Source organism: Anopheles arabiensis, chromosome 2, assembly GCF_016920715.1.
Source record: "Anopheles arabiensis isolate DONGOLA chromosome 2, AaraD3, whole genome shotgun sequence".
In the NCBI taxonomy this organism is placed as follows: Eukaryota; Metazoa; Arthropoda; class Insecta; order Diptera; family Culicidae; genus Anopheles; species Anopheles arabiensis.
In genome coordinates this window covers 105,928,798-105,944,301 of record NC_053517.1, presented here as the reverse complement: position 1 = coordinate 105,944,301, position 15,504 = coordinate 105,928,798, and the positions used below count along the sequence as shown (strand labels likewise).

General features: G+C 40.5%; 1 protein-coding gene across 10 annotated transcripts in view; it reads right to left on the bottom strand.

The window, feature by feature from the left end:
- Positions 1-3,414: 3,414 nt before the first annotated feature.
- Positions 3,415-15,504, bottom strand: part of LOC120901256 — a 173,811-nt gene continuing 161,721 nt past the window's right edge. For 9 of the 10 annotated variants that reach the window (XM_040308994.1, XM_040309042.1, XM_040308968.1 and 6 more), the window contains 7 exons: positions 15,261-15,328; positions 15,031-15,203; positions 14,748-14,956; positions 14,248-14,677; positions 14,102-14,176; positions 13,966-13,993; positions 3,415-13,769 (listed from right to left, as the gene is read on the bottom strand). In XM_040308994.1, the coding sequence (XP_040164928.1) occupies positions 13,644-13,769; positions 13,966-13,993; positions 14,102-14,176; positions 14,248-14,677; positions 14,748-14,956; positions 15,031-15,203; positions 15,261-15,328 (1,109 nt within the window). In that variant the 3' untranslated portion in view covers positions 3,415-13,643. The remainder of the gene's footprint in view (positions 13,770-13,965; positions 13,994-14,101; positions 14,177-14,247; positions 14,678-14,747; positions 14,957-15,030; positions 15,204-15,260; positions 15,329-15,504) is intronic. The other variant, XM_040309030.1, reaches the window with a different exon arrangement.

The following is a 15,504-nucleotide window of genomic DNA, read 5'->3' as shown; positions in this document are numbered from 1 at the left end:
ACAAGCTCATGATGATCGCAGCTGCTTGACGTCACCCGGCGTCGGTCTGGCCGGTCGCAACCCTTTTGGAAATGGTTGTGCTGGGGTTTTCCCTTAGCTACGGATACAGACTAAACGAAAATCGATCTCAAGGATGCCATTGACCGAACGCCTTTAGTCCGACCGTCGGATGAGCGCATTCAGCCACGGAAGCGAATGGTGAAACAGTCTTTTGAATATTCGCCGTTGGCGATGTAGTAAATTAAATCAAACTCTAGCAGTGAATGTGGCCCCAAAATCGTTTGCCAATTCAACGGTCGATGAGCTATTTCATGGGTTGAATTGTTTCCTAGAAAGAATGTGTTTTACAAACCAAACAAAGCACAACAATCCACCACTCAATCATGCAAATAAACAAATACGTCTTTTTGTATTTTGATGAATTGTTGCCAAAATGTCGACGATTGGAAGGGAGCCTTGTATCTTTGTACATGAATTGATTGTCTTGTAATGGAATCTTGTGCAACTAGCTGCAGTTAATGGAGCAACATTGCAGCAAAAATGTGTTCGTTTAAGCAGCTCTGCTAAATCAAAGTAAGCCATGAGATGACAATTAAGGTTTAAGCTTTCACTAAAAGCATTTCTACAGCGATGCGCGTATAAAAATGCACAATTATGATGCATTTCTTGGTAAACATGTAGATAATTAACACTAATATTATGTCATTTCGCTTTGCTAGTCATGACATTAATCACTTTGTTCAATAAAATAGACCTAGATTTATATTGTAAAGCAGGAACAATAATTATATGGTATCGTGTAGAGACGCCGCCAATCGACCATACACTAAAAATGAAATAAAGCTTACTGGTCTTAGTCTACCGTGAAAACACACCATTGCGCCTCTCTCGACACTACCAACACACAGGCCTTTATGGGATTGCAATCTACTTTTATTACCAGCAATATCTCAAACTATAAAGCCGCTCATAAAAGGCATATACGTTGCCTTATCTACCTTCACACACGCTAACGAGATCAATAGTATGTATGTGGCAGACACATCTCTCCCCTTCCAATGACTGGGGCAAACTGCTCTCTGCAAGATTTCCATTCCACCAAGCCAAGGTCAGTGGCAAGACTTTTCATTTCGACGCATTCCGTTATCCGACGCTCCAACGGCCTTCCCGTGAAGGTGACAACTGCGTCAAAATATGTAGCAAATATGTTATAGCCACTGGTACCGCTTACCCTTCTTTTGATACGATCGAATGCTAGACCGGCTCTCTTACTTTATAAAACAATCGATGACACAATCTCTCATCGCCCTGCCCGCGTGGCCAATCTCATATGCTATGTTAGACGCTTGATCCATTTAACCCCCTGTCCGAAAAAGATTACGATTGATCTAGCGGGGACCTTCACGAAGGTCTCCAAATAAAAAACGGTGTGTTTCGATGCGTTTTCGTTCATTCCGAGGATGCGTGGACCCAAAAAAAAATGCTTCCAAGACGCTTTTTCCGTTTCGAGGTTCTGCATCTGGGCCCCGCTGAACTGCAAGGGCGTCAACCGTGGCGTACAAGGGTGGCCCGAACGGCTTGTGTAGATATATAGATTGGTTAATTAATATTTATAGCGTTCGGTTGTTTGCTTCTTTTTGTTGGTTTCGGTACCAGTGAAGCAGACACCGCAAGGTTTTCTTTCCTCAGCCGACACGGGGGCAAAGTGCAACCCGCACCGGATTGCGCTACAGAGATCACCAGCGATGAGTGTGGTGGGCGGACGGGCAGGCGTGCGCGTGCTGTGTCGAGTGGCGCGAGCGGTACAAGGTACCGGGCCCAGTCCAAGGTCCATGCCGGCCAAGGAAGTGTGGAACCATTTCCATCGCAGAAAGGAAAGAGCTTTCTGGCATTTCTGAAGCAAAATGACAAAAAGGTGTAAACTTATTTAATTTTCATTTGTGGTTCTCTGGCGAATTTTACTCTATTTGTGGATTTATGGATGGTGTGCTCTAGAAAAAGACTCTAAAACATTTACAGTGGCGCCAGCGAATACGAATGATCGATAAAACCATCCAACCAGATGTAATAATTGTAGCAATAAACCGCAAGACTACGGCTACATCAAACAATAAAAGCGTTTCATCGCTCAACTACCCCTCTTGGCGGATTATTAAATTGTTTCACCAAGTGCTGAAAACTGGCTAAAAATATTTCTTTGTAAAGCTCATTTTAAATCTTATCTTTGCTATTGAGCCTCACACATTCTATAGTTCTCACATCGAAGGAGCGTCTTATCGGAAGCGAAACTCTGCCCCGCCGAAAACGGTATCGTCTGGGCGTCCTTCGAGCAAACTTTGAACCTTTCACGATACACACAAACCACAATCGCTTGACAAACCGGAAATCGGTAACAAAGTCACCGAATAGAAAACAGTTCCATCCTCATGGCGATCACCAGTAGATTAGCAGATGAAACGGGAATAACCAGTTCTGATGAGTCTAAGCACAACGAGCGGAAAGACATTTCTTCGCTTTTTTAAGCGACCTTCACGCCAAGCGAATCCGCAACACGCAAGTATAGCCGTTATCATAGCGTATCAAAAAGAAGAAGAAAAAGGAAATGTACGGGAAGTTGGTGTGCCTGGTATGGCGAACGAGTTATGATTACGATGGCAAACAGCGGGTTGTTATACCCAATCAATGCCAAAAATGGTGTTTTATTTCTGGAACTGGGAATAAATTATACGTAGAGTAAGGATTATCATTAGTTGTGGCTAGTAGTTTATCAAAGTGAGCTGATAACAAGCACTGTTTGTTGGTGGTAATGCGAATCTCCTTTCTAGACAATCCTGCATGTAATCAAAAGGTATTATCAAGCAGGACGAAAGAGTTCGGAAAAGCATCACCAAACAACACCATCGCTTCAGTTTGTTCCGCAGTAAAGGGATTGTTTTTGGGTGGTAAAAACACGACTCCATCTTGTCAGACTTGTGTCAGTCATGTGAATCGATTTGTAGTGGCCGGAGATGCTACGCCTATCTCCTGATCGTTCGATCAACGATCAAGCGGACCACGCGTAACTGCGTCGTCCGGTTTGAAGGGCAAGTGCCTGCTGTGATGAGTTTCATGTTTTCGGTCATTAGTTCAACAGCGGAAGAAGATTTTGTGATATTTTGAGCTAAGTTAGTGAAACTAAGCCATTTAAAGGCATGCAAAGAATAAGAAAGATACTCACTCGCTTAGTCTCATTTTTAAAGTGTTTTTATTTTTGAAATTGTTAAAATTGTTGTAATGTTCTTTTTTCTCTCTTTCTCTCTCTTTTTCTCTCTTTTTGCGTTATTTCTCTTTTTCTTTTGTCACTGTTACGTTGTGTTCTTCTGTAACCTGTGATTGTGTGAGTTTTATCTCTTTTTATCTCTTTGTGTGTGTGTGTTTTTTTTTCATCCCACTCATAACGTCCCACTAGCGATCATGAAACAAAACCAATCTATAAACCGCTTAGATTAGAGTTTGCAAGGGAAACTTGATAATAGTGTTTAAGGTTAGTTTTTGTTTTGTTTTGCTCTTTGCTTTACTGTTTACTGTCATAACTAGTACGTGAACTTTTGTCGAAAGAATGCATTCTGTTTTGTTTTTATCTGGCGGCGGATGATCTAATTCCTTTCCAAACACGTTTCTACATAATCTCAAAAAGGTACAGAGTGTGTAAGTTGGAAAAGGGAAGAGGTTACTTTAAGTATATTTATATATGTTACAAATAGATCGATACTGACCGCACCAGTGGGGAGCTGGAAGTGAAACAAGTAACGCTTTCAGTGCTCAATTTGCTCTAATAGTTTGTCATTCTTTGAATGGATTTGCTTTGCAAGTAGAAAACAGTTGAAAAGAGGGTATTTTGATGAGGGTTTTTTTTATTTCTTCCGTTTTTTTGTTGCTTTCTTTGGGGAGAGCTTCGGTTTGTAAGTAAAGTGCAAGTGGTTTATACAATTTGGAGAGCCTTCAGGGTGTGTGTTTGTAATTGCACAAGTAGTTCCCGGCTTTTGCACACCTTTTTTTTTCATTTATATACGACCACACGTTGACCGGAAATTGTAGGATATGCTTTTCAGTCGTAAAGTTTGCTGTTCGGTTCTGTTTGCCAAATTGAGATGCATTTGTTTTTCATCTGTGTTTCTATCCCTTCCAGAGCTAAATGATCATCATGGTAATTTGATTCGATTTTCTCACAAATTGGGCTTCATTTCACTCATGTGTAAGTGTGGTTTTGCTTGTTTGTTTTGGATCTCATATTTACAATTACTTTCTTAAATTAAATACAGCACAAAACACAGTAAGATGGCCAAAGTGCAAACAAGCATCTCCATTTATGAACGCAATGGTGTGTCTTGTTGTTTAATGCTCATTCCAGCGTAATTTTTTTTCATTTTCAGCTTGTTATATGCAACTTATTTACTTTGGTTTTCATCTTTCTCAGTAGAGCCATAACTAAAAGTACAGTGCTTATACCATTTTTGTTAAACCATTTCTTTCCAACTTTACTCTTTGAGAATCGCTTACTAGCCATTTGTCTGTTGTTTTGTTTTCTTCGGTTTTGGTGTTCTATGTTTATGTTATGTTACCTTTTTCTCATCATCACCTCTTTTACTTATATTCTCTCTTTTTGTTTCGTTTTTTTACCTTCTTTTCTCTTTCTCCTTAGACTTGTGTACGTTGTTTCTATTGCTAGATTCTGTTTGAATGGTGCAGTTTGACTTCCAACGGTGCTGCTGTGCAAATCGTTTACTTATATAGTATCCGTCTTCGTTACTCCTTCTGCATCTTTCTTATCACTACACTCGTTCCCGTCCCCAAAACGCGTGTAAATGTATGTCAAGATTGTGAACTGTGCATTTGCATTGTCATGCATTATTTTCAATGTGTTTGTTTGTTGCTTTTGGTATTCCTGTCACCCACTGTTCCTTCCATTTCTTTCATTAAACTTTACCAATATTAACACGCACTATGCATTAGCAATAGGTAGAATAGGAAGATGTTTTAACGCACACATCTCTTTCAAATACCACTAGCAAAGTGAATTCTTTTCTGTTTTTTTCTGATCCTCAAACGTGCACAATGAATGAACAGCAAATGGTACAAAACTAAAGTAACGCAGTAAGTGAAGCACGTGCTCGCTTTGTTTTACTTTTTAATTCGTTTCACACTGGAGCAAACAGACCATTTGGCTTCACCGTTTAAGAGAACGTTTAAAGATGCAAACTGTTTTAAAGCTATAGTTTCTTGCCTGCCTGCTCAATCTTACATGAGTGTTAATGCTACTTAAGTGTTCTCACTTCTCGCTTGTTGACGACCGGCATTTAGGGAGCTTTTTTATTCAATAGGAAAGGTGACAAAACTCGTCTAGCTAAATCGTTTGAACAAGAAACAGGAGAACACGCTTTCCGATAGTGCTTAAAGATACGTTAAAGTACGCTAGTTGTATTCGGTGCCTTAGCCTCTCACTTTTCTGGGAAGGAAAACGAAACGTTTGCAAACACGGGATGGATGCAGCATGGAAGCGATACTGCTCACAACCGAAATGCTTTTCATCTCTTTATTCTTTATTTGTTTGTGCTGTGTGGGGGATTTTGGGTAAGCTTTCCTGTGTCTTCCTTACCTTCAGTGTTTCATGGGGAAGGGTTGTGTTGTGTTCTATAGACTTTGCACCTGTGCATTACTTTTAGACGTACGCATCAGCCGACCAGGTGATAAACAAACAAACTATCAGACTTTTCTCAAAATTCTCTCCGATGATTGCTGATTGATCGACTTCGACGATGTAGGTATGTGAGAGGGCGGCTGAGCTAGAGCTAGAGAGATAAACGAAGCGCACCGCTGCGAAAAGCTTTCCGCAGCCAGGCGTCAAAAACGAGTGCTAGTAGTAAGACAAACAGTGCTCAAGTGAGTGTGTAGTATGGAGATTTGTCTCTATTCAATTATCAATGGTGCATCTCCCATCTGTTGCCTGTCAACATACCGCAGGCAAGCACGATCAAGTTTGGTTTGCACATACTCACCCACACACACACACAAAACAATTCAGTATGGTTTGAAAGATTTTTGCTTTATTTTGTCTTTGTTTAGTTGTTTCTCTGCTTGCCGCTTGTTCAGCTGCTTGACTTCGTCTCCGCGCAGCGTAAGAGACACGCCACTAAACTTGATTTGTCACAGGAGATGCCATTTTTATTTAAATGTTCTTTTTTTGTAACTGTTAGCTTGTTGTTTTTTTGTTGGTGTTTCTTACTTAATGTTTTTTTTTGCTGTTGCATATTTTCACTTTCATTTCTCGTGTCTTGCCACTGCCAATTGCACACGTTACTGCTTTTTTCTTGTTTTCATTCATCGAACTTTTAGTTAATTGTATATCCATTTCGCATGGGATGTGTGGAGAATTATTTTATAATATTTATTTATACCTTTTTTCCTCTCCTCTTTTGCTTTTCCTCTTTTTTTGCTTATCTTTTATGTCATCGTGCTTCTGAGCGTATGCATTCGTTTAAAAATATGTTAAAGCTTGCTTGTTTATTTTTAATTTGTTCTCTTTTCTTTTTCTCTTCTTTTTTGCAATCTTTTCACGTTCTCTATTTTCCTTTTCCGTTCTATCCGAGCCGTGTGTAAGTGTGTGTGTGTATTTGTTTCTTTTAGTGTATTTAAGTGCTTGTTTGTTTCATGCTCATTTCACCTCACTATTTACCGCTTCTTCTTTTTAACTTCTTCTTTAACTGTTTTCATTCTTTAGTACCATTTTTCTTGCTTTGCTTGCACGAGTAACTGGTAGTTGAGTTGATGTTTAGGGGTTAGGTAGATGTCACCGGCTTTGTTTAATCGTTTGATAAGTATGTGCGCATCCTACAAGACTAGGGCTGCTAGGGCTCGTGGAAAGGCGTGGACTCTGTTCAAACTATTAGCTTCACTGATTCGTGCTGATTAGTTTCTAAAATCACTCGTTGTCGTCCTTTCCAGGTGTGCAGGTGTGTTAAAGTGTTTTATTAAGTACTCTATGTTGAAGAAAATTCATTTTAGTTTCGGTTTGTTTTGGAAAGAAGGACAGGATAGTGATACTCGAGAATCGAAACAACAGTGTGTGTATACGTGCATCTCAAAACAACCCTGCCATCTAGCGTGATTGGGAAACGTTATCACCTCCTTGTCTCTGCTTACAACATGACAACAGATTAAGGTAAGAGAAGAGAACAACGAGCGGGATACTAAAGGTAGTTGCTCTTTCCATTGCTCTTTCTGTACGAGTGTTTGTGTGTGTGTGGTTTTTCGTGTTAAAGGTTAAAGCGATCTTCCAATGTTAGCCAAAATGGAGAGAGAAAATGCTCTTCATTGGGTTGTGATATTTGTTGTATTTTCGTCTTCCTAAAAACCTACACTACATGCAGAAAAGCTACTCGACAATCGCTCTCCACGCCGCGTCTCGATCGCCGCTACTGGTTTGGAAATGGTTTGGAATGAAAGAACACGTTCTTGGGTAGATTGTTTAGAGAGGGGAAAAGGTTCATTTTGGTTAGTTGCTCTATCCACCTGTTTTTTTCTTCTTCTGCTGCTGCTGTTTGCTCACTGGCTTATCGGTTTTTCTTCCCCTTTTGTTTTGCTGTCGATGTGTTTTTTTTTTCTCGATCGATCGCGAGAATCTTGCTAGTTACTATCACTATCAGTAGTAGAAGTAGACCCATGATTGCTTATAGCGTCTTCTATCGCGTGTTTTTGTTCCACCTTCTTCTAAACGCCTAAAGTGCTAGGAGAAAGAAAGCAAGCGGCAAAGAGCGAGAAGGGAACGAGAGAATAATAAGAATAAGTGTTGTAAGTGTGTACGTGCAAAACAACCCCGTCTCGTCTCTTTACACTTTTTTTTTTGTATAGCCTTGCTTATAAGTCGCTTTGCCTTTTGGTGTATAAAAATATAGTTAAACTGTTTGCCGTTTTCCCAGTTCCAGCTATCCAAATGTGGATGTGGTTGTGTCTCTGTCCTCTGCGAGATTTACTAAAGCGGCATGGACGGGTGTGTACCGCCGTTTTTTTTTTGTGTGTATGTATTTATTTGTAATGTTTAAAGTAGAGTGAGTAGATAGGTAGAAAGAAGTTAGTTTAAATTGCATACTCTACATCACTATAAACACCTCTTTCGCTTTGCAGTGTTCATTTCTCTATATCAAAGGTTCTGCATCTACGCAAAAGTGGGTAAATTTGGTTGCACTTTTGTGCGCTACAAGGTGGCCCTAGCTAGATAAATTCTTCAATAGATCACTCTAGATGCTGCACACTGGGAGATGAGATGTGCTTGTGGTTTGTATGTGTGTTTGTGTTCGTTTGTGTAGTTTATTTAAAGAGAAAGTGTTTGTTTTTTAATACTTTTTGAGTGTTTTTTTAACATGCCAGCTGTCTCTTGGTAGGTCCAAGCTCCTACTGAACCTGAGCCGGGGAGGAAGAAATGTTCGTTTCTAAAAAAGAGAGAAATTAAACTGGAGAAAAAACACACAGGAGTGCTGTGTGGTTTGAAACGTTCTTGCTAAAGCAACTCCTCAAATCTGAACTCGACACAACCGTTGTTTTATTTCCTTCTCCCTTTTTTCGTGAGTAGTTTTTGTGTGTTTGTTTACCTCCTAATTGTAGCATTGAGAAATTGCATCCGTTTACCGCACATCTGTGCACTGTGTTTGTTTAGTGGTGTATGATTGTGGGATTTTTGTATTGTATCATTTTTTCCCATGGACGTATTAAGTTGTTTTTTTTTAATGTGTTATTTGTTTGTTTTTGCTTACTTGTTTTATGCATGGCTTTAACCTCAACAACATTTACCATTTTCCCTGATATGATACTCTTTCCATACTTTTCTACAAAATCAAAGCTACTAGCGAGCTGCTTAGTGAAAATGAACATGAAATAAAGAGCAAAGGAGATCTGCAAGGCTGTAATTGGGGCTCATATTGCACCCAATGACACCCAAAAAGGATCAATCAAACGTCGCTTATCTTCTGGGAGGTTTTTTTTGGCCTATTACAGTGCCACGATGTAATCTTCAGTCGGGCCAAAATCTATCAGAAAGATGCTCCGACCTAGCTTTAACTGACAGTGACAGGGGGAGGGCAAAAATTATGCACCAGGCTAGCCTCATCTGTCACGCATCACCGCTTCCTTGCATCATCGTTGGAGTCGCTTGCGCGCGTTTGTACTTCCCCAATTAGGAATGCTGCTGTTTTCTCACAGCCCACGAGCCTTGCGAGTTGACTTTGAACCATTTCTTTTCGTGTAAAGACCACACACAACAACAACAAAACTGCCGTGAAAATGAGCTCACACGTGCCGGGGGCGTGATTTTCGTTTTTCGTTAAAGAAGGAACTGATGCGTAACTTTTGCTCCAATCGGCTGCTCCCCCAGAGCTTTGATATGATTTTAGTAGCCAATTGGCACGCGGGCTGCTGCTGCTGCGCTTTTGTGACCGCTCGTGGCCGGAAGCCTTCTTTCTCAAAGTTTCTGACAGGTGCTTTGCCGTGCGGGGAGGGTGCAAAAACAGAACGGTACAGGTCTGGGAGTGCAATCGATTTGATCGATTGAATTAGTTTTGGGTTTATTATTTATTATTATTATTTTTTTCAAACAAGGAGTTATTATTGCTTTCAAGAGTAGAGGTTTTGTGAACGAGATTGCTGCTGCATTAATAATTTGCGAAAACCTACCAAAAATTCAAGAGCAAACGCTTCACAAGCAGAACAAGAGTGTGGATCGAAAGGATCGTGGATCGTTCGATCCCAGTTCTTTTTTTTTAAAGCTGTGCACCGTACGATAGTTATTGCTGATGAAGTAACTGTGTCATTCACTGTTCACAAAGCTGCAATACTGTTCGTGTTTCGTGGAAGCGAAAAGACCATAAGTCAACGAGCAAATGGGACCGTAACCGCACGGTGTAATAAAAACGCGTTACATTTCATTCTTCAATCGTTACAACGTTGGAAAGAGATTTTATACCTTTTGTTCTGTGTTAGCATTCCGTTTGTTTCTTCCTTTGTGCTGCTGTTGGTATTAACTTCATAAAACACTCAACAAAATAGTTCCACAATATTGCGCCTGTCGTTTACAAAAGCTCGCAATAGAGTTATACTTTGCCCGACAAACTGCTTTTGCTTTTGCTCAATTCCCCTCCAATTGTGTTGGTTGGCTCTTCTGTTGCTAACTTCTTGCTCGTTCTTGTTTTATTTAAATGTATCCTTATACTAGCGCTATCCTATTTGTGTTGTTATCTTCTTTTCTTTCACATATTTTTTGCTTCCTTCTCATAATTTGCGTTAAATGATGCAATGATTTGAAAATTTGATGTTTTGGTTAGTAGGTTTAAGTACGCAGTTTGTCTGTTTCCTGTTTTTATGTGCTTTTTTTGGTTTTTCATTTTTTGTTTTTCTTTCTCCTTTTTTCAAACCGTTTTTTTTTTTTTGTTATTCCTATTCTACTTCCAATCGCAAGAAGAATGTAAAGAATGCTTAAACCGTTACCTATCATTTGTCATCTATCAATTTTTCTAGTGTTGTGTGTTTTATCGCTTTTATGTTGTCGTTTTTTTTTTTTTTTGTTGCAGATGGAGAAAAATGTTGTTTTTTTGTTTTTGTTTCAGTAACTGGAACTCGTCTTTAACTTTGTCGCTTGAACTTCGCGCTTAAACTGTAAGGTAAGTAGGTAGTAGTATGCACTATGTATTGTAGGTATGTATGTATATGCATGAATTGTATGTTTGCATGTATGTATGTATGTATATATATATAGCTATAATCGCTTCTCTCTGTCAAATATATAGTTTTCCCATCTTTTGTTTTCTACAATCGTGTGCGAATGTGCTTCAATCAACGTTACTTTTTCCTTCTTTCTCTCTATTTCATCCTTCATTCCATTTTTATTATTCGCTTAGAATTATTATATTATTGTTTGTATATATATATATATAATCATTAAAGTTAGTTAACGATCCGCTTGTATGTGTAGGTGTGTGGATTCGTGATTTGGAAAGTCGAATAGTGCAAAATGGCAAGTAGCTGAGAGAGTGTAAATTGTTTTTTAAGTTCAAAAGTTCTTCTTTTTTCGTTTTGTCACATGATTTTGCTTTGTTGCTTATATTCTCCTCTTTTCATTTCCTTCTGAACTCCGCTTCCTTTCTTCTTCTTCTTTTACTTCTTCTTCTTCTTCATATCTTCGTCTTCTTTTTTCTTTTTCTTCTTCTTCTTCTTCTTTTTCATCTTTTTTATCCTATTTATCTAAACTTCTTCTTACAGCACCTCGTTCTTTGCTCGTGCAGATTGATTGCAGTTTATTTCGCTTTCGTTTCGCTTTTTCATCCGCTGCCTGCAAAACGGCTCGTTCATCCTTATCAGTTATGGAGGTTTGTTGTTTTTGTTGTTGCTTTGATTTGATTCAACCGCGACCTCGTTTGACCCAGTCGTACCGACAGTTTGCTTGTAGATAGATTTTTGAAATTTTATTACTCCTTTTCGAAAGTCATAAGATGGACGCACACAGTGTCACCCTGGAGAGACTGAACAAAACATCGAAAAACTACCCCCTGCCTCCCTCCCCCTCTTCCGTTGTTGTTGCTTTCGGCATTCACTGCACTGCACGTTCTTTTGCTTTCGGCTTAACTACGATCGGCAAATGGGGGGAAAGGCGAGGGATGAAATTTACTCACTAGATCGCGTTTGAAACTGACGTTTTTGAATGGCGTATGTGGCTACGTTGTGTCAGTTTGCTTTTGTTTTGGTTTTCTTTTACACACTTTTGTCGCTTCGAAACGTTGTAAAAAAGAGATAAATAGTTAGCTTGTATATATATCTATATATGTATATGTCACTTTAATGTATATAATGTCTACATTAGGTAGCTTCGATCGCTTTCGTTTGCTTGTGTTTGCTGTTTTTTTTTATCATCCTTGTCCTTCTCTTCTGTTCGCTAAAGAGTGTGTAATTATTAGCAATATCTTTACATAAACACACGTACACATGTCACACACACACAAATGCACACAAACTAGGTGCGTGACACTAGCACACCGTTTGCCTGTACGTGCTTTTCGTGTGCCGTGTGTTTGTTTTGATAATTACCAGTTTCTAGCATCTAGATCAATTTAACAAAAGTTAACAATCAAATAGAAAATCACTGTTTGACGCTCTACAACCCCAGCTTCAACTATTTTGCTATATACATCAGCCCGTCGGGTTGAAATACTCGTCTACTCGTCCGTTTTTTGCCTTAGAAAGAGAAAAGAGCTAGCTTAGACCCTAGTTTAGCAGCTTATTCGCTCCTTTTTATAGCGTTTAAGTTTAGGTTTCTCGATCTCGAAAGATATAATAAATAGATGTTGATTCTGTATCTGTTTGTTCTACGCCTCAACAACCGCTACGCTTTGCTCTAGTAGTGTAAAAAAGTTGATTTTCATCAGTTAAATAAAACAATGAACCAGTAACAACTGCTCTACAATCTGCTGTACAATTACGCCCAACTGGCCCGAAACGCGCAAACCTAATCACTCGGTTTTGCTTTGCAAACTACGCTTCTCTCCTTTCCTATTTACAGTACCTTACCACTGCTTACATTACCGTAATCGACCGAGAGGATGGCCAGTCACTAGTGTTTTTTTGCTATAAATAATTATTTCTAGCACTATTTCGTACCGCTCAGTGTCGGGTTCAAACTTTTCTAAACTTCTCTGTCTAACTCGTCTCTTTCTCCCAACGGCATCGCATTCCTATCACGGAAAATAAGTCTATCTCTGGCTGTACAGCTGTACTATGGCAAACACTGTCTCGGCTGATTCTAATAACAGTCGCTCGCGAGATAGGCGAACATTTTACACGTGTTTTAAAAAAGAGCTTAAATCACATTTTTCTCAGTGTTTTGTTTTGCTTTTTGTTCTACTTTCTGTCCCCATTTCTCTCTCAATGTGTGTGTGTTGTTTTCTCAACCACCCGCACAACGTGGTGTGTGAGAACGTTATTTAGACTAGAATTTCTACTAAAAGTTCAGGTATCAGATTAAACGTCTCCCATCATCAACACGCTTTAGTTGCAATATATTTTTTTGTTTCACAATGCTGCTGCCGCCTCATCATTATTCTAAACGAGCTGGTCGTTCAAAAGATTCCGCACCGAAATCTCTCAACACAATACTAGCGCCATCTAGCTTAGCGGTTTCAGAAACATTTCACACACCGCACAGCGCTTGCTGTGAAATATTTCAACCACACCGGGTAACGCCGTTTGAAACAATGGTAACGCAACATAACGCAACGTTGGGACGGTTTTGCCTTTTTTAATGTTTTAAAACGTAACTTTGCTTAACTTACTACAAATAACAAAACAACAGAAACAAATTAACACTCACACTACATGCGTATCGTCAACGGGTGTGTGTTTGTGTGTGTGTGTGAGAACTCAAAATTGATTAAATAATCAAAAAAACGTGAACAAGTGTCTTGACAAAACAAATCGTAGTAAAAAGTAACGCAATTAATTCGACAACAATTTTCCTTTCTTACACGCCTACGCCTAGCTTCGATGAGTTTCCATCAAACTGGCTGCATTCGGGCGAGCGTGAACAGTGTTCCGTGTGGGTAGCGCCATCCGTACGCTCGCGTCCTGTTTCAGTTCACCTTGGAGCGCTGGTAGGTGGTGGAGCCTCGGGCTGTTCGTGACACTGCAAGCTTTGGAGGTACTCCACCCTGCGTAGGTGGACCAGCCTCTCTTTTTCGGCTCGTTCTCTCTGTAGCCTGGATGGGAATGGGAAGTGAGAAGATATATGTGAGTCATTTCAACCGCTACAAATGAACCTTTTTCAATGTGAGGTAAATGAATTGAACATAAAAAGGGACCATTTTAAATATCACTTTTTGGTATTAAAAAGATACGCAATAAAATAAACATTTAATTGAACCAAAACGTATGACAGTAGGATGAATATCTCACCAAGTTAGTCATTTGCTCATCCCAAGTACTGAAGGTAAGCGTATGGATTAGAGTGATTTGACGGTTAGTATGAATAGTCCGCTCATGTAAAACACGACTTACTGAATCGTTAAAACGCATGCCGTGTGTTACTTACTTGTTTTTCGATTGTCTCATAAACTGCTGTATCTTCCTAGCGGCCTGATTTTGTGTTCGTTGCGAATAAGTTCGTCTGGAGGAAATGAAAGAAAAACATATCAGTATTGCCACTGCTCGCTCACTGTCTCCACTTAAACCACTCACTTCAGGGGACCCGACGGACTCGGTTCCTTCGAGCCGGAACCACCTGGCTGATTGTTCTGCTGTTGCTGCTGAGGCGATTGTTGCTGCTTCTGCTCGTTGCGGAAGTTCTGGTAGTACGTCTCGAGACACTGGGCGGACGCCTTGTCCTCCTCGCTGCTCGTCACCGGCTGCTGCTGCTGTTGGGCGGTTTGCGACTTTTTGAACCGCTTGTTCTCACAGTACGACCGATAGCCGTTCTGGATGACGAGGGCGGCCTGCGTCATCTGCCGGTAGTACGCGTACTGCTTGTACCGCCGGTAGTAGTTCTGTATCACGACGGCCGCCGTACGCTCCTTGTCCTGCTCCTCCATGCGGCTCTTGCGCCCCTTGTACGATCGGTACGCCTTCTGGATGCATTTGGCCGCCTCGTACAGCTCACGCTGCTCACGATCTGTAGTAGTGTGGGAGAAAGTTCGTTCAGTATTTATTCAATTTTTAATGGTTTACAAAGTGTGTCTCACCATTTAGCTTTAGGTTAGAGAAATCGGCTTCGAACGGTCTAACAGTTGCGTTCGATGATTGGAGAAACTCGGTGAAATCCTGCGTAGTTGGAGGCGGACTCGGCGAGCCGACGGGATGATCTTGCGGGATCGAATAGCTGGCAGGTGACTGTAGCGGACCGGACGATGCCGGGCTGAGGCTTGAGCAGGGTGTACCAACGTCATGGTAGCTGTGGCAATGAATACACAACAAACCCGTTAACAAACGTCCCAAGCTGCATCGAAGATTTCATTAAAGCCTTACCGGTAGTTATGATCACTGAACTCGAAATTGAACTCCTGATCGAACTGCGACGAAGGGAGCGAATCGAGCAACGGTTCCATGAAGGTGTCGTTCAGTATGCCCATACCGGCCGTATCCTCGTTCAGTGAGTCCGGCAGCGGACTGCCAAGGTACATGGTTTCTTCCGATTCATTCTGTAAGGCACAACAAACATTAGAAGCATGCTTCATGTCTATAGACTTCATACTAACCTTGATACGCTCTGGCATTGCGGCTATGATCTGTTCGGCAAGTGTAAGCACCTTTGCATCGGAATCCCCTGTGAAATAAGGGAAGGGCAACACAGAAACCAATCAGTGATGATGTTCCAATGTTTCGAAACCGTTAAGTAGTTCAGTAGATCTAACATCACATCACGACACAACATTCCACTACGAAGCACAAGCAAAAGCGATATCATAAAGTGAAAAACAAAACCAAGCAACGGTGCAAAAC